We start from the raw sequence: 20,770 nt of genomic DNA, 5'->3' as shown, positions 1-20,770 counted from the left end.
CACACACACCCCTCTATATGGGTCTACTACTAACCATCAAAAATACACTTTACCGAATCCCAGATAGATGAGTCCATGTTAGCGAAAGTGCATTTAAACAAAAACGCACTTCCATGAAAAACACTTCACCAAACTGCACCCCCCACAACCCCGCTACTTATATATACTAACTCAGAGATCACATTACAGTGGAGAAAAGGGAATATTCCCTTATCCTCACTGTACCACGATCTATAACAGCTAGCTATCTAAACATTAAAGGTTCCACTCCAATACACCACTTAAGAAACAACACATCTGCACCACCACAGGATCTGGAACTGGCAACCTCTCTTCACTGAACTGTTATTCACGAAAGTGAGTGTTTGTTTAAATGCACTTTTGATAAAGTGGACTCCTATCTGAAATTCGATAAAGTGTTTTTTTGATGGGTAGACGTAAACCCATATATATATATATATATATATATATATATATATATATATATATACAGTGGATTTAAAAAGTGTACACACCCTGTTAAAATGCCAGGTTTTTGTCATATAAAAAAAATTAGACCACAATAAAGTATTTCAAAACTTTTCCCATCTCCAGTGTGACCTATAACCTATACAATTCAATTGAAAACAAACAAATCTGTTAAGTGAAAAATATAAAAAATAAAAAAAAGGAAAATAAGCTGGTTGCATAAGTCTGCACACCCTTAAACTAATATTTTGTTGAAGCACCTTTTGATTTAATTACAGCATCCGGTCTTCTTGGGTACACACCTGCCATCAATTAAAGAGACCCTGATTAACCACAAATAAAGTACAGCTGTCCTTGTAGAATTTTCCTGACATTTACTCAGTTGCCTGCTACAGTAAAAGACATGGTTTGCATAGAGCTTACAAAGCATCAAAGGGATGACATTGTTGAAAGGTATCAGTCAGGAGAAGGGTACAAAAAAATTTCCACAGCATTGGAAATACCATGAAACAAAGTGGAGACAGTCATCAAAAAGTGGAGAAAAAATGGGACAACAGTGAAGTTGCAAAGACTTGGATGTCCCTCCAAAAGTGATGAAAAGACAAGATGAAAACTAGTCAGGGAGGCTGCCAAGAGACCTACAGCAACACTTAAGGAGCTGCATGAATTTCTGCCAAGTACTGGTTGTGTACTATATGTGACAACAATCTCCCTTATTCTCCATATGTCTGGACTATGGGGTAGGTTTGCAAGATGGAAGCGTTTTCTTAGACACAAAAACATCCAGGCCCAGTTCAAATTTGAAGACCAATACATCAAGTCTCCTAAAAGCAGGTGGAAAAATGTGTTATGGTCTGATGAGACCAAAGTTGAACTTTTTGTCTACAATTCCAAAAGGTATGTTTGGTGCAAAAACAACACTTTTCATCACCAAAAGAACACCATCCTCACGGTGAAGCATGGCGGTGGCAGTATCATGTTTTGAGGTTGCTTTTCTTCAGCTAGAACTGGAGCTGTAGTCAAGGTGGAGGGGAATTATGAACAGTTCCAAATACCAGTCACTTTTGGCCCAAAACTTTCAGGTGTCTTTTAGAAAGCTGAAGATGAAGAGGAATTTCACCTTTCACACATCAAAGACCCCAAGCGTACATCCAAATCAACAAAAGAATGGCTTCACCAGAAGAAAATTTAAATTTTTGAAAGGCCCAGCCAGAGCCCAGACCTAAGTTCAATAGAAAATCTGTGGGGTGACCTGAAGAGGGCTGTACACAAGAGTTGCCCTTGCAATCTGACAGATTTGGAGTGCTAGAGTGGGCAGATATTGCCAAGTCAAGATGTGCCATGCTGATAGACTACTACCCAAGAAGACTGAATGCTGTAATTAAATCAAAAGGTGCTTCAACAAAGTATTAGTTTAAGGGTGTGCACACTTATACAACCAGCTTATTGTACGTTTTTTTTTTTTTCCCCTAATGGATTTTTTTGTTTTTCAATTGAATTGTACAGGTTGTAGGTCACATTAAAGATGGGAAACGTTTTGAAATGATTTATTGCGGTCTCATTTTTTTATATCACAAAAACCTGGCATTTTAACAGGGGTATGTACACTTCTTATATCCACTATATATATATATATATATATATATATATATATATATATACACACACACACATATACAAACACATACGCGCACACATACATATACACATGTAATCCTTACTATGTATGATACTGTTGCCTCAGACGACAGTTGAGCTTTAAACAGTCTCTTCTTATTAACTTATGTCTCAGTTCATCTGGACTCCCTCAGATCAGTCTCTCCAAACTCTAACAGTTAGCACACCTTACAGAAGGAAAATGTATGCTAACTTCAGGATTTTTACTGCTTTCTCTTACTTCATTGTTTCCATTATGAAGCAGTAGGTTCTGATAAATTGCCAGTCAGTGAAAGATGCATCACCTAACCATCCTGCTTTCTCCAGAGATGTAAATAGGACTTCCAAGTAACACTATCTTGGTAAATTATGCATCAAGTCTGTTGAAACCTCGTACTATGACAACTGTGTGTGAGAAAGATGCATATTTGGCTTGACTAAAGTCAGTTAGGTCAGTTGCTTTTTTTCCATTCTTCTTGCTTATCTTCATATACTTTTACAAAGTGGAATCGCGGATGCTTCTGCTGCATACTCTACCTGTTATGAATGTTGCCTTTAGTGGGTGCCATTCCTGTTTCAGCAGGCAGCCTGCAGGCCACTGCTAGTCCTCTCCTGTTTTAAACGTCTGTGCTCTTTGATGATACTCTCTCAACTTGAATGTTCTGGAAGATTTTATCATTGTTTCTACATTATACTTTCCCACCACCCATTGTTTTCCATATACCTGTAATACCAAGTGCCCACCCACAAGCCAATACTGCACTTGAGTAAACTTCACTTATAACAAATTTTCTCCTGCTTATTTTCCCAGAGCTCCCATTGCTTGACACTGTTGACACATTCTGACGGGGCCCTGAGTTAATCCTGTTCTGTCCTTGACCGATGAAAAATAGTGTTGCACTCTGTCACCAGTGTCACGTCCTCACTAGTGAGGTTGGACCACAAATCTGTCTCCTTCAAAATAAAAATCAACTCAGTAACCCCAGCAGACTCAGTAACAGTTAGGAAATATTGCAAAGCAAACTACATCCTATTAAGTAATAGTTTTTCAGTGCCCGTTCCCAACCCCAAGTTCACAGCAATTTTTGCAGAATTGCTCACAGAGACCCTGCACAACAATGTGAATGGCTGATTAGAGGCTGCTGTTCCTGCTGGAAGTATGTCCAAAACAAACTCTAAAAACAAACCACACTGGTGGAATCTTAACCTTAATAAGGGTGTATAACAAAAGGAAGAAAGTCATGGCTAAAATCAGGAAGAACAACTTCCATAAACATAGGAGCTCTCTAATTAAACTAAACAGGAAACTAAGAGGACTAATTAATTCCAACAAGGCCAATTTCGAGGTCAAGGTGGCCTGACAAGCTAAAGACAACCACAAAGCCTTCTACAGCTATGTCCAAAATGTCAAAGGCTTCACACATCAGTGCGCTGAACTGGTGGTAAACGACTCCACCTTCACTGAGCACAACAATACTGCAAATTTTATGGCTGATAAATACAGCTCAGACCTCACCCCCCACTTCCCCCTACCTCTCCCATGAAATACCTACTAGCATAACCCCCAACTCATAACAGGGAGAAGGTCCTGGTGATGCTCACTAATGCCAGAAGCACAGCATCAGTGGGTCCTGACAATATGCCAGTATGCCTGCTAAATAGGAAACATGACCTATCAGTGCCATTTGAGTCTCTTTTCAATTACAGCCTCAAAAGTGGCTTGGTACCATGAGAATGGAAGACTACAACTGTTATCCCACTTCAGAAGGGTGGTCCATAAACCGACCCCAGAAACTACAGATCTATTTGTCTGACTAGTCTAATCTGCAAAACCATGGAATGAATTATCATGGAAATGATCAACAAAGGCATAGGCAACCTTTAGACACCGGACCGTTGTGGCTTTGTAAAGGGAAGGTCATACCTACTAACCTGGTGGACTTCTTTCAGAAGGTCACCAAGGCAATGGCTCATAGGTGTGTACTAGGCTAATCCCCTGGAGCCTTTACAAGCCTAGCCCCAAAAAAGTGCCCAGGCACCATGCCACCCGATGTTAGTTCACAGTGCCCCTATACACTAGGGCAACTGGAATGATCCCTGGAGTGAACTTTCTGTTACCCATCCACTCATGAAGATTTATCTTGAAGAGGGAGGAGAAAACAATGCAAACTGCCTACCTGGACCTAGCCAAGGTATTTGGTACAGTACCCCCTTGGTTATTTGCCAGAGTGCTCCTGGAAGGGAATTGAATTATGCAAACCAAAGGAAGGTGAGAAGGGGTCATATTCATCATCAATATGCGGATTAACTGATCCAATTATTGTGCAGAATGAAAGTAGTGATTTTTTGATGCACAGTTATAGTGATGTCAATGTTGAAAGAAAGCACGCAAATTTATTTGAGAAAGGTCTGAATTTCATCACTAGAAGAAGAGCTAACATGGTCAGCCTCCTTATTGATTTAAAATTGTATACTAGAAAATGAAATTTAAGCCTGTGAATCAGAAATACCCAACCCCCAGATAGAAAACATTTTCATCAGTCTAGCCCCTCCCCCCCATGAATTCACAGATTTCCTTATTTGAAAAAATGTGCAAATTTGATATTAGGAAACAGATGGTCAACAACAAAAATGTCAAAATGAAGTTTAATTTGAAAAAGGATGAATATGAATTGTCAGGTTTGCAGTAATAAGACCATCAGGGTAATGAAATATGACAAAGGTGGGGGCTTGTGGTGTGGAATACAATTGATTATGTTAATAAAATGGAGAAAATGCTTAGCAGTGATACATACTGTGAAGTTTCCATTAATGAAGTCAATATATCTTATGCTAAAATTGACAGTTTGTTGTATGAATTCTTGATGGATGGGTTAATAGACAGGGACCTTTATAAGGTTTTGTTAAATACTTAATACATGACCCCTGAAACTTTTGGGAGTACCTAAGATTCATAAGGCCTTAACAATCCACCCTTAAGGCCTATAGTGAGTGCTACTGTTTCTAAAACCTATCCATTGGCTGAATGTATTGATTTTCCATTGAAGGGTGCTTTGATTAACCACACTTGTGTAGATTCTTGGGACTTTTTGATTCGGGTTACCCACATTTTATACATGGACAATATTATCTTCATAACAGTGGATGTCAAGGATTTATTTACGGACATTCCTCATTAACTAGGTATCCAGTGGGTCCATGAATACCTAGAGCAAGCACAGTAACTGGGATAACTCTGTAATTTATAAGGTTGTTACTCTACTAGATATTGTGTTACAAAATAATTGTGTTTATTTTGAAGGATCATTGTATCATCAAAAGTCTGGAGTTGCAATGGGGGTGGCATTTTTCCCCATTTATTCAAATGTGGTAATAGCCTGTTGGGAAGAGAACTATATTCTGCAGTTTGAATTCAAAATGAAATGGAATCTATATTATAGATCCCTTGAAGATATGTGTATATTTTGGACAGGTACAATTGAAATGCTATATGATTTTGTTAATTTTTTGATAACTCAGTAGAATTTTTTAAATTTAGGTATTCCCAGGAGAAAATTATCTTTTTAGATGTTTTACTGGCCAAAGATCAAACTTGGAAACAGTTCATGTTTAATATTTTTAGGACAACCATATATTCAAATACTATGCTATATTTTTCCAGCTGCCATCCTTACCATCAGAAAAAAGCCATGGTTAAGGGCCAAATGGAAAGGGCAGCTAGGGTGACGTCTGATGTAGACATTTTACTGGATGAAATACAAAAATTAAAAAGTAAGTTTTTGGCCAGGGATTATCCCTGTGAATTAGTAACTGCAGCAATGGCTGGATTTATAAAGAAAAGGGAAGAAGGGTTATGCAAACCCCTTCTTGGGTGTTCACAAAATGTTCTGGGGAATGAGAACAGGAAAGATTTGATTAAAGCATTTATTACAACATCCGGTGCTGATGAACAATTGGAATGTGTTCTGAGTGGATGAAGATTTTTTCCAATTATTAGGGAATGATCCTACAATTATACAAAAAAACAGATACAAAATTTCAAAAATATGTTGGAGCTAAGCAACATTACATTGGGATACATTGGGGTACAATGGGTCTACTTCATAACATTGAAATTTCATAACGCTGAATTTCTTAACATTGAAACCAAAACATCTAAATCCCAAAACACTGAAAACCCAAAACATTGAAAACTCAGAACATTGAAAGTGTGCTTCATAACATTGAAAACTACAATGCATATGTAAATAACATCCCCTCCACCTACAGCACCACCTCCTAACTAACAAACACACTTTCTACTATGTTTCTGCAGGGGGACCCCCCCCGTAATTAAATATACCAACTCCAAGATCGCATCACAGTGGAAAAAAGTTAATTTCCTAACCTCACTGGCAGAAACATAGTAGAAAGTATGTTTGTTAGTTAGGTGGTGTTTTATGTTCCTATGCTTTGGAGATCAGCCTACATTCTCCCACTTCATAAAGGAGGCAAAAACACAAATATCTCCAACTTTCGCCCAATTGCCCTACTCTCACCTTTATCAAAAATCCTAGAGAAATGCGTCCACCACCAACTCATGCCTTTCTTAATCCATAACCACCTCCTAACACCCACCCAACATGGTTTCCGCCCTGGACACAGCACTATTACTGCCTTACTATCCTTCTTAGAAACAGTCAACCAAGCCAGGGTTTCTGGGTTACTAGTTTCCACTGTACTGCTAGATCTGTCTAAAGCCTTCGACACCATCTCTCACAAACACCTTCTCTTTCATCTATCAAACCTTCATCTCTCCCCTGATACTCTATCCTGGTTCTCTAGCTACTTATCAGATAGATCCCAAGCTGTCAAATAGAACAACTCTACATCCTCCTTCTTACCTACACCCACTGGTGTTCCCCAGGGGTCCATCCTTGGACCCATGCTTTTCAACATCTTCATAAATAACCTTCACTCTGCCATCCAAGACACAACAGTCATCCAATACGCAGATGATTCTACCTTAGTCTGCGCCTCCAACATTCTCGAACTACTGACAAAAACCCAAATAGCTTTTTCCACTACTGAGAACTGGATGCACCAAAATCATCTCTCTCTAAACTCTAATAAATCCAAAATTCTTCTCTTCGCTCCCTCCAGGGCTTGCACATTTGATAAAACAGCATTCAAAATCATAAGCCAAACAAAGTCAACCATAGAGGTGGTCCCATCTGCAAAACTCCTTGGCATCACTATAGACGAGCACCTCAAATTTGATAGCCACATACAACAAAACATAAAGAAAACCCACCAAAAGCTAGGTATGCTCTATAAGAACAACTGCTTTCTCTCCAACTCCGCTAGACATTCCTTAGCAACTACCTATCTTCTACCATCTCTACTATATGGAGCCCTCTCCTTACTAACCTGTCTTCTTCCATCTCCACTAAACTCAAATCTGCTATAATAAAATCTCTAAATTTGCTACCAAATCTAAAACCTCTTCTCACCATTGTCTTTCCCTACAAACTCTGAACTGGCTAGAACTCCTAACTACCTAGACTACCTCCAACTAACCACTGCTCACAAATTAATATTCTACCCTGAAAAATGCCCAGCCCTAGCAAACATCCTTCCGCCATACACCCCAAACAGATCTCTTAGATCTGAACACCAAAATTTAATCACCATCCACAAACCCAATCGCCCTGCTGGCCAGCTCCTTCTCTCCTACTCTCTTGGCAGGAAATGGAACTCTCTCCCTTCTTCTCTTAGAACAACATCTAACACTGAAGCCTTCAAAATCCAACTTTTCTCTTACTTATCCTCTAAACATAAGTGCACCTGCTTACATCCTACATAAATCTATATAAATTCCCCTTGAACCCTCTACATCCTTTCTCTTTACTCTACCCTAATACTATCTTGTTTTCTTCTCTTTTCTCTCTCGATCACTGCTTGATCAAACTATATTCTACTCTCAGTTTATGTACTTTCTCTCTCTCTACTCCTCATATGTAAATATTGTAAATAGCATGTAACCTTACACCTTCTTTTTCATACAGTCAAACCTGCTACTTGAAGGAAACTACTAAATCTATTGTATCTACCTTCCTGAATGATGTTTTTTGAAGTATACTGCGTGTATTTGCTTTTTTACTAACTGTATTCAATGTAATGTTATTCCAAATGTATATATTTTATTACTATCTTTTACACTATGTAACTTAGATTGTATTTGCTTTGCTTTTGGAGCTTTTCTCCCCGGGCCTCCACTGAAAATGGGTACGTTCTGGCCCAGTGGACTTCCCCGGTAATCAAACTGGAAATAAATAAATAAATAAATAATGTGGAGGGGATCTTATTTACTTGTGCAATGTAGTTTTCAATGTTATGAAGCACACCTTCAGTGTTCTGAGTTTTCAATGTTGTGGGTTTTCAGTGTTTTAAATTTTCGATGTTATGGTCTCAGTGTTATGAAATTCAACATTATGAAGTAGACCCATACAGGTTTACTATCAGAATTGCGAACGTCACTCGGTCGAACGTTGTATAGTCGAACGCATATGGTCGGAAACACAAATGTCAAAGGCAGTATAATCAATCGAGGAACGGTTTTATCATGGGTCGAGGTAGGGAGGATGTTTGTAGTAGGGTATTATACTGTACACCTACCTCGACCCATGGTAAAACCGTTCCCGATTGATTATACTGTCTTCGACATTTGTGTTTCCGACCATATGCGTTCGACTATACAACGTTCGACCGAGTGACGTTCGCAATTCTGATAGTAAACCACCCATACAACAGGGGGTTGAATAAAGGGACATTCAAATGTAGATCTTGTACCCAATGTAAATACATTTTAGAAGGTGATTGAATCTGGGTAAAACCAGAAAGAATGGATCAATAAGAATGCTTACTACAACTGAATCTCAGAAAGAGTTGTTTATATTGCCAAGTGTTAATTATGTGCTAGTTTTTATATAGGGAAAACCAAGAGAAGATGCAAGCAACAGATTTATGAGCACATTTACGACATTGGCAAAGGGAATGGAAAGAGGACATTGAGCAGTCACACTATTGATTATTCCGAACATTTTTTAAATTTTGGGTCTGTAATTCCATTCAAGTTGACTTGAGAGGGGGGGCATGGAATCTAAAGTTAGAAGCACTTGAACTCAAATGGCAGCTTATAACAGCTGCTGATAAATCTCCTGGAATCAGTGAAGCCATATGTATAGATAGTATTTTAAGACTAAAACAATTAGACTTATGACGTATATGCTAAATGTGTTTTGTTCATTTTTATATTTTTAACATAGGATCTTATAAGGTGGATATGTTTTGGGTCCATGTTTCTTTAATTGTGAGTGTATTTTAATTGATTTGATGATTTCATTTAATTAACTTATTTAAATGTTGCTTTATTTGCTAGTTCTTTTGCTCTGATGAAGTCCTTGAATGTCTCTGATGAAAGCGCTAAATTTTAAATATGTGGTTATTAAAGTTAATTTTATTTTATTCCATCTATGTGACATTTATTATTTTATTTTCACTTTACTATAACGTAAGGTTGCAGTCCGGTGCTATTTGTGTGGTTATTCGTCTCCTTTAAGAGGATGGTCACCAGCAGGTTACCTCAGGACTCTGTTCTTTGTCCTATTTGGCAACAGTTTCTTGGAGGTAAAGGTTAATGTTGAGGACTGTGGCTGATGAAGTTGACAGATGACTGCAAATTGGGAACCATCATAGATTCCCCCCATGACACAAACATCTTACAAGAGGATCTAACACAGACAAATGACTGGTGCCAAAGTCACGGATTAAACCTCAATGCCAAGAAACACATTATAGTGCCTTTTGAGAAAATTGCCTCCCAGGCTAATTACTCCATTGATAAGTCACCTGTAAGAGTTGACCTGGTAGCCAAGGCACTGGGAACATATGTAGACAGTAATCTGGCCTTTGACCAACATGTGGTCAAGATAGTAAAAAAATCATTCTATGTTGCCCAACTTGTAAGTAAGGGCATGGCATCCAAGTTCAAGGAATTCATAGTGCCACTTTTTTGGCCCTTGTAAGACTCCTCATTGAGTATAATGCCCCCTTTGACATGTACCTTACCAAACATATGAAACAGGTGCAGTGCCCGCAAAGGGTCCTTACCAAGAGAATCCATGGTATAAACACATTGTCCTATTTGGATTGCCTTAGAGCCCTGTCTCTATATTCTGTCTCCTACAGGTTGCCGAGAGGCAGGGGTGTCCTCTTTTTCCTTTGTTATTTGTGTTGTATTTAGAGCCATTGTCAAAGAAAAATAAGAGATTCAGAAACACAAGTGTAAACATGGTGTGATAATCAAGCAAACAATATTACTTTATAGTAAATAAAGCCAGAAATGGGCATTTCAATGTTGTGGGACATTCTGAGAAGAGCCCTCCAACTTTATTTTTTTGTTACCACTCCCTCGTATATAATTCTAATTAACCTTACTATTTTATCAGGGAATGCAAATGCTTCCATTAACCTACTCATTAAATCCCAGCTTACTCTGCCGAATGCTTTCTGTGCATCAAGACTCACCAACAGCAGTGGTATTTTTATATTATGCTACCCTCTGGGTCATCTTTGGTCTGTTAATGTCAGATATTTGCTTCCACTCCACAAAACTATATTGTTTTCTGTCTATCAGTTTTGACAACACCTTTGCCATTCTTTTAGCAGTTATAGGCAGAAACACTTTATAATCATGATTTTAAATTGAAATGAGCCTGTATGAAGTTGGGTCTGATGAGTATTTACCAGATAGGTTGTCATCTTAATCCTCTTCATAAATGGCAATTTGCTTTGCTTCTTCTAATCTTGTATGCTCAGTCCAAAGTCTTTATAAGTTTATAATACAGCTGTTTTAGGTTCATAGGTAAATACTGGGTTATCAGTCTTCAGAGTATTACAAGCTTAGCAAAGAACTAAAGGTTAGAATCAAACTCTGTACCTTGCATCTGTGAGGTAAAGACCTTAGCCATTATGCCAAACCCTCCCCTTCTCTTATTCTGCTATTATAAAGAAACCCTTCCTTTCTTGTATTATCGTAGGTGTCATATTCTAGATTTATGCAAGCAGACTGGGGAATATCTTTAAAAAGAATAGCTAGAACCAGACATACTACTCCATGTAAGTTTTCATTAAAATATTAAACAGTGGCAGATTACCTGCCTATCATGTCATGGCTTGTCTAAGTTTTAAAATTCTGTTGGCTGAAGCCACTTCTGTGCCCCAGGTGAATTTCTTAATTGCTTACGATAAGAGGGAGAGGCAAATGTATTTTAAAATAATCTATGCTGCTTCTTGGGAAAATGTAAATGAATGACCACCGTTTGTATTTCCTCACTAAGTGACAGTTTGTCCCCTCATTCAGCGAATAGGCAGCCAGATAAAAAAATAAAAATCTTATACCCAAACTGTATTTCATTTGCTTATTTCTAATCATCTAAGATCATTCATTTTTTCTGAATTAATTATGTATTAGATGTGACTGCTGCTGCTAATTCTGACATCATGTTGCCGTGTAATGTGAGGGCACACGTTTCCTCATGATATCACCCTCATTGCTTTACGAGTTGCATGCAGTACTAGCTATATTTATAATTTGCCAGAAGAATCTTTGGGTCTACACATTTCCTTTTCCCAACATAAGTGAACATATATTTCTACTTGCATTTAGCCTTCTGTCCTGACAAATTGCAGCTAATTACAGATACGCTTTAAGCAGTATATTAAGTGTGAAATTTAAGTATCAGACACTGTTGTAGTGCTTTTTGCTGGCAACATTTCATGCTATATGAGGGTTGTTTCAGGAAACAATACCTTGACTCTTTCTGAGGGTTCAATAGCCATCAGATAGTGGTAATGTGGTAGTTGTAATAAAAGTAAACATCTTATCATAGGCAGTTTGATAACTGATATATTCCTTTCTTGGGCAGCACAGTGGCACAGTAAGCAAGAAGCTTTCTGTTTCGATTCTCAGTTGTGATGTTTTCTTTGTAGAATCTGCATACTGGTCCCGTGTTTACATGAGTGTTCTCCAAGTACTGTGGTTTCTTCCCAACTTCCAAAGGTATGTACAAAGCACACTGGTGAATTTAAATAGTCTGTTGGTGTATGTAAGATAGAGAAGAAAGACTACTTAAATTCCCCATTTGCCTAGTGATCAATGTGAATGGTGGCAGCTGTTCTTCGGGCTGCTATATAGGTCAGATGAAATTTGCAAGCATGGATGGGTAGGTATTTCTTTCTTACTTTAAATGCTGTTACTCATTTAAAAACACTGAGTCAAGGAAATATTTTATTATACCAAAGCAATAAAAATAATATATAAAAGCAAGTAAGCTACCATAACATAAGCCATTGTATTATAGGAGTATAAAGTCCTTGTGCATTTTTTACTTTGGCATTTAGTCATAAATTTCCTAAGTCTGATTGTAAATCTTAGGATGAACTAACTAGTCTTCAAAAAGCAAAGTTTCTATACTCTCATGTTGGCATTTTCTGTTTCTCATGTGTATATATCAATATTATTCTTTAAAGCAGTTAATGAGTGACTTCTGATGATGAGGGGAGGCTGTTTCCCTAATCCTGGAAGTTTTTCTGTAAATATATCTTACACATTTTTTAACTATTAATATTTCTTTTTAGTATTAGTTTCTTCTCCCTGGAATCAACTCTTTCAGTGGTATGTTTCGACTAGAACAGGATCAGACATTGCCACTAGACCTGGCAGACACCCCTTCTAAGTAACCAGTAAGAAACAAAATGTAATGACAATTCCTTCAGCCTTTCTGAACAGCTGTATGAAGAAAATCCTGCTTGTCTTGCTGAATGGTTACTGAGATATCATAAGCTATTTATACAATGTTACAAAATTAAAATTGTATTTTATACCCAAGACTGAGGGGTTACCATGTTTTCATAAAAGTCTTTTACGGTGTGGAGTCCTACAAGATAAATATATCCATCTATTGATGGATTTTATGGGGTAATTTTACACAACAATTATGTCTTTTATGATGGGGCAATATTTAAACAACACAAAGGTATAGCCATGGAGACAGCATGCACCCCTATTCATGCTAATTTGGTTCTGACCCATTAGGAAATGGACTTCCTGTTTAATTTAGAGCTTTACAAGTATTGTAAAATATATTTACAGTTCTTAGATGATACATTTACTCTGTGGAACAGATCTTATTAAATGGTGAATGAATTAATGAATATGTTGAATGTAAGTACCGATTTTTCTACATTTTACATATCTGTTTGATTATGAGGGGATTTTCTTTTAGATACTTACATCTCTGTAACCCACAGTGGATTTAGGTCAAATGTATATAGGAAGCCAACATTTAGCAATGCCTGTTTACATTTTCATAGTCATCACCCTTTCAAGTGTAAAAAAAAATTTTTGGAGGACATTAATAAATTGAAAGCAATGTTCTTAGAGAAAGGATACCCCTTGAAAGTTACAGAAGAGGCTTGTCAGGATGTCATAAGTAAATGGGGTATAAAATACAAACCCTTATTAGGTAATAAGCAATGTTGTACACAGAATGATGACAACAACATTTTGGATATAGACTATGAAAGGGCTTTGGTCATTCAACATAATTCAGGTTCAGAGGACCTCAAGAGAATTATTTATAAGACTTGGAGAATACTGAAAACAGATAGTGATATTTTCCACCTTCTGGTGGAAAAGCTGTGTTTTGTGTTTGACTCATTAAAGCCAAATGCGCCTCCAGGTATTTCTGCTGTTAACTCCTACTGATGCCTCTAGGCATCAAATATTGCTTGTTCATATTTGCATTAATAATTCCAAACCATGCTACAAACAAGGTATTAGAAGATTTCAACTTAAAGCATACATGATGGCACGCACAATTGTATTGATAATTGACCCATGTCTACTGAAGCTGAAGAGATATTGAATATTATTTGTATACTTATTTGTATTGTAGAAATTTTCATATTTCTGTAAATATCTCAACATTCTGGTAACACAGACAGAACTGCATAGCCTCATATGAAAGCTCACAGCTGTATGAAGAAAATCCTGCTTGTCTTGCTGAATGGTTACTGAGATATCATAAGCTATTTATACAATGTTACAAAATTAAAATTCACTGCCTTTATTTTGGCTTATAAAATCCAGGTTAAAGCATCAAAATGAATGACTGCCACTAATGTAAAGATTAATTTATCCTGAATAGTTTGCCATTTACAGTTTTTTAGTAATGTTTACTGTTCCAGAGATGTGAATATTTGTTTGAACTGAAAGGTGATAACTTCATTTTTTAAAGGCTTAAGCCACACCCACTGGGAGTTAAAAGTACACACTCAAAAGAGCTGTATTGGAGGGAATGAGTTAAGAAACCCCAGAATTTAAAACGGATGTTGGAAAACAATCGCAAAAGAGACAGTGACAAAAAAAAAAAAAACCAAAAAAAAACAAGTACAGGCACCAGGAAATGTGGTCATTGTAAATATTGTCCCTTTATTTTTAAGGGAGAAATAATTTCATGTTATATTCAGATATCATTGTTTTAATTACAGTCTTCACAATGTAACTGTTTTAGAATAGATGCCTCATCTTCTGAAGCTATTATTTATAATAGCCGTACAGTGTATTAAAATTGAATGTCAAAATATAGTTTATATAGCATCAATAGCTGACAGCTGAGTAAAAAAAACCCAAACCAAAACAAAAATATTATTTGGTTTTGCAGGTGTGATGGCTGGATTCAACATGAGTGGAGACCTTCAGAAGCCAGCTAAGAGCATCCCAGTAGGATCTTTGGCTGCCATAGGCATCTCGTAAGTTTTCTGAGATAGAAAAGAATTTGCTTTCTGTTTATAGAGCACACTTAATGTGACCAACTCATTTCATATTCCAATCAGTCTTTTATTACTCAGTCATCTGGAAAATTAAAGTGTGGCTGCTTTTCAAATCATGAAGCAGTGGAAATGCATCTGTTTAATGGAAGTAATCTACATTTTCTGACAGTCAGTAGTGCATTATTTTCAGTCTGAACATGTCAGACTTCATTTAAAGGTAGAGCAAGACATTCTGATGGTAAAAATATTGATTGCAGTAGGGAACAGCAATCTTCACATCAGTATAAGGAAAATCCCTATCTGAGTTATGTCATATCACTGAACAAAAAATGATGGACATAAGACTGAAACCTCACTCTGCATAATCTTTTTCTGTAACACATAGAGTCAGTATGGTTACAGCTGAATTATGCTTTATATTTTGCATAAATCATATCAGATCAGGGCACTCTGGGGTGGTGCAACTTGTTTCATCATAAATGAACTGCTATGCTTATGCATTCTTGTAAATCTTGTGCAGTGTTAGTGGAACTTCTGGCCATAAGTAGTTTACTTATTGAGCCAATCAGACTGAGGCATAAGGTTGCATTCACTTACATTTCATATTATTTCTTCTTTAGGGAAATGGATTGAGTCCTTCATATTCTTGGAATTAATTGACCACGATCGTGATTTTATGTACATTTCAGAATGTGGAATTGAACATTTCTGACAGAAATACCTTTCTGGCATTCTGTTGTCAGTTTTTTAATTTGTATTCATGCTAAGTAAGTTAATTTATGAAAGATGAGTCATTGTCTGAACATGTGTTCACAAGGCAGTCCCAAGCCGACAGGTTACTGCTTGAGTTATTTAGACTTCAGAGAAGTTTCAGAAATATGGAGGTTTTACTGAATTGTCATATTTCTCTGGCCCAGCAATAATGTTCTATTTCAGGACATCATTTTATGAAAGGTTCACTCGGGCTCTGGGCCTTAGTTGTCCCATTGAATTCCTTTAAAACAGTCCCATTCGGCCACTCAGTGGACATAGGATGGTAAACATATGCATGCATATGTATGCATGAATGCAAACATGCATTATTCATGAGACCAATAAATCCTGAAATCTGATAGGTTAAACTGGTGATGATCTCAGGAATGCAAGACTGGTATGCTTTCTCTCCTTATGCTGATCAGGTTGTGCGACTTGAAGAGATGTAACTGAGGGAAAAACATGTTGCCTGATGACTGCTTCATTTGTGCTCCTTTTGTATATAGACGTGTTATTTTAAGGACAACAAATGTGTGCCAACTTTCAGCTCTTATAGTTCCTTACAGTATAAAGGTAATCATTTTGGCAAGTGGTAATTTGAAATGTAATACTCAGTTTTATGTTGTAGTGGCATGATCTTTGACATGATATCTATTGGTACTCAAACTGCAGTGGGCACTTGACTGTTACAGTTGCACTACTCGAAGTCTGGGGCATAGGATTATGGGTACACATGCTAGTAAGGTAAATTAAATAATTTAACTTAGATTTTAGACAGTTTTTTTAATCCATGGTATTCATTTTGTAAGACTTTTGGAGAAAGAATTGTCAAAATAAATGATGCATCTTTTTTTTCACGAAAATGCACTAATGACAGGAAACATTACTTTTGAAAGTTCTCAGGTATTTATGCATTTTTATAAAATGAATAACAACAACCAAAGAAAATAAAACAAAAAACAACCAGCAGCAAACAACACAGAGAAGTTTAATCCAAGCCTCAAGCGCTTTGGCAAAGCCTTCAAGGAGTACACAAAAAATCCCATCTCATCTGATATAAATACACATATCAATAAAACAATTATTCAATTGAAACACACAAAAAAGAAATAACTTTAAATTAGCAGCCTCCAATTACACTCAAGATTAAGACCCAGAGGATATAAAGTGCCATATTTAAGTATAAAAATAATTTATTTGTACAACAATTTCTTAGTATATACTCTGTCTGAAAAAAAAACAGCACATTTTTTTTCTAACATTGTAACTTTCAAATCATTTGGATCAGAATTATGAGCATCCATAAAATGTTTTACAACAGAACTGTCCTTTTTCTGTTTCCTAATATTTCTAATATGTTCCTGAATTCTAAGTTTAAACTTTCTCTTACTCTCCCCTATGTAAACAAAGGTCACATGGGCATTAAAGGGCATAAATAGTAGCTTCTGTAGTACAATTAAACCGGGAGAAAAAGTGCAACCATTTATTACTGAAAGAGTTCTAATAACATGACTACAAATATTACAAGGGAAAGTACCCTTTAATTGCATAGAAGTAACAAAGGTTATATTGGGACTAGGCCACTGAAAGTGACTGTGTACAAGGATGTCACCCAAATTTCTACCCCTTCTGTATGAAATACCCACATGGGGCGAAATAACATTAACTAAATCTTTAAATTTAAGCAAACAATTCCAGTAATATTTTACTAAATCAGTCACTATAGTGCTAAAAGCACTGAATGTAGTAACAAAATATATTTGTCTCAAATTTCTTATTTTTCTCCCATATTGAACATTATAGTGCAATTGATTAGATCGACAAACACTATCAGATATATTACTCGTGGACTTTGTGATCACCTTATCTGCCGCTATCCTTAATAAGTCCCTACTATAACCCCTAGATACAAACATATGACACATTTTCTGAACCTCATTATCAAAAGCACTGTCATTGTTACATAATCTTAATCACAAGCATTCCCCATATGGGAGAGAAGCAATAGTATATGGTGGATGACAACTACTGCCTTCCAAATATTTATTACTCTCATCAACTTTTCTGTGTACTGAAGTTAATATTTCGTTTTCTACACTTAATTCTAAATTAATATCCAAAAATGAAATTTGTCTCCCCATTTGTAAACCATCAAAGGCAAGTCCAAATCTATTTTTTTGAATACTATCAAAAAACAAATTAATCTCCATTTGGCCCCAGGATTATCATCCATAAAATATTGGACCGCCTCCAAGCCAAACTTATGTTAGATATTAATATAGAGACTGACCACATCTATACTAATCAGATACATATCATCAGAAATTTCCAAACTAGACAATTTATCTAAAAAATCAACACTGTATCTAATATAAGAAGGAAATTTCAACACCAGAGCAACAGAATTTCAAGCAACAATAGGCCTATATTGGAGAAAAAATATTTTTGTGCAGAGACTATGGATCTTCTGGGCGGATTAAATTTGTCCTTGCGTATTTTAGGGAGACAAAAAATGCAGCTAACTCACCATCATATGAACGCAATTTTCTGTCTACATCAGAACATAAAAAGTAGCCTAATCGTAAACCTTTTTGTATTAACAATTCATAGTAAAATATATTATTTTCATATTCCTTCATGCAACTCTTTTTGCATGTTTTCACATCTTGTAGGTGTGACATACACATATATAAATACTGTTCCACATCCATAATAATTATTTTACCGCCTATATCAGGTTTAATCACAACTCCCTCATTTTAGCTAGTGATTGCAGTTCCTTCCATTGCTGAATAGTTAAATTATATTTAATATTATGTTTATTGCGCATAAATTCACTATTCAATTGCAAAATTAAGAACATGTGAAAAGTGACTAATCCCTTCATGTTCATATGGAGGCATAAAATCACTTTTATAAGTAACCTTAATAGTATCAAAAAAACTATAAGCACAAACATGTGTAGACATATCCTGAATCTCCTCTGGGTCCGAAAAGCAAGAATAAAAGCTGTATTCTAAATTTTCACTAACAACTCTTATTTATGCATGTTAGATGTGTGAGTCAAAGTGCATGTCCACATAACAGGGCAAAGCTTTGCACACAAACACAAATATGTGTCTGTTTGCACTGGTTGAAATTGAAGCTGTTGCAACTTATAAAATTACTCAATATACAGCATCTGATCAAAATTCTTAGTCTCTGGCAGAGCTTCTAACTGAATCTTATTTTATAAATATCCAGACCTTTTCTCCACTCTCCAGTTTATTTTCCTTTCTTATTCAGTTATTATAGTTTATCAAAATTTAATAAGAAAAGCAATTTAACCACTTTGTAACATGATGCTGCCTATAAACAAATATTTACTTAAAATTTTGCTTTGTTTTGGTTGGGAAATACTGAGTTTTTGATATTTGTCATAGTACTGATGCAATTTATATTTTATTACTGTTAATACTCGTGTATTGTTATTAGTTTTAGTAACATAGTTGTTGATTCAGCAATGTATTGAAATGCATCCCATTTTTTTCTGAGCAGTATATTAGAGTAGTAGCAATGCGTGATGCAGCAGCAATCTCACGTTTTATTAAAAAAAAAAAAAAAAAATCAGTTTGTATCTTATGCATACAAACTGATTTTTTTAATAAAACGTGAGATTGCTGCTGCATCACGCATTGCTACTACTCTAATATACTGCTCAGAAAAAACTGGGATGCATTGGTTCTTGCACAATTTATAAGGGTCCAGCATTAATTTAATAATTATATTTTAATGGTTTACTGTTCACAGTGCAATTCATAGTGTCCATTAATGCCAAAAATGTAATAAACACAGTAGTATTTGTAAATAGCTGAATTTAAAGGAAGCAGTCCATGATGCCTGAAAAAATACTTTTTGTTGTTAATTCGACATTCATTGCAGTAAGACAGTAGCAGTCAGCTTCTGCCCGATTAACAATATTAGCAGCTGGTACTATTAAAGATCACCATTTTCATTGCTGTTTTGCTAATGCATGCAGTTTGAATTCCCTGCCTGTTGGGTTTTGCTTCACATTTTCCTTTCCATACTATTGAGAAATTATTAGAGCAGTGCTATCTTCAGTGTATTACTGCATGTTTGTTTCTCATTTTTTTTTTCAGCTGCTGTCAGATTTGATTCTACCATTTTCTACTTGTATACCACACAATTCTTGACAAATTCACTTTACCTGATAAGTACTTGTTAACATCTGAAAACAGGAACTTGTTCTATGTGGGAATTAACTAATTAGAAAGTATTAAGTAAATAAAATAAAGACATTCCCCGGGATTCATGAAGCTCGGTGCAAGGACGGTTTTAGCCTTGCGTCGAGCGTCCGCATTACAGATGGCGCAGCAGCGCCATATGAATATGTATGAGGGTGTGCTGCTACACCCTCGACGTGCACAGGAAACGTGTGCGAGTGCAGGGGGCGTGTTCAAGTGCTCTATGGAGGTGTAAACATGCCCTGACAGTTTCACAACCTACTATGCTTACTATTAGAGCCCGCCTCTAATAGTAAGTCAGTAATTCAGTGTCTGTGGATACCGAAATGTATGCTAAGCATACAAGAGTGTCCACGAACAGTGAAATAAAATCGAAGTAGTAAACACACAAGCACGTAGTGGAATGTTGAGCCCCGTCCCTAGAACTTTCACAATTAGATTCCCCATGTCCCTATTTTACATTTATATTGCTGCAATATCGGAAGTTTAAGCAAAAAGCGCAGCATGTTTTCACGTCACTACCCTCTGCTGAGCGTAGCTTACACATCAAAATCATTCAAATAGAGAAAAACATGCGGAATCAACATAAACATCAATAGTGTATTGGTTAGAGCATCCGCCTAACAAACAGGCATTCACAGTTCGAGTCCAGCAATAGCACATATCATTTTCCATGTGGAATGAATGTCGTTTTGCTGTAAAACTGACATGAGTATCGCATGAGATGTTTAACTAAATTTCATTCAATCAAAGTAGTACTGTCATAATGAATA

General features: G+C 36.3%; 1 protein-coding gene across 1 annotated transcript in view; it reads left to right on the top strand.

Annotated features, from left to right (window-relative positions):
• Positions 1-20,770, top strand: part of SLC12A8 (solute carrier family 12 member 8) — a 1,470,733-nt gene that overhangs the window by 1,090,184 nt on the left and 359,779 nt on the right. The window contains exon 6 of the mRNA XM_044075012.1: positions 14,892-14,979. Coding sequence (XP_043930947.1) covers positions 14,892-14,979 — 88 coding nt within the window. The remainder of the gene's footprint in view (positions 1-14,891; positions 14,980-20,770) is intronic.

Source organism: Protopterus annectens, chromosome 6.part0 (genome assembly GCF_019279795.1).
Source record: "Protopterus annectens isolate FY-2018-M chromosome 6.part0, PAN1.0, whole genome shotgun sequence".
NCBI classification, from domain to species: Eukaryota; Metazoa; Chordata; order Ceratodontiformes; family Protopteridae; genus Protopterus; species Protopterus annectens.
This window is presented reverse-complemented; position numbering and strand designations above follow the sequence as displayed.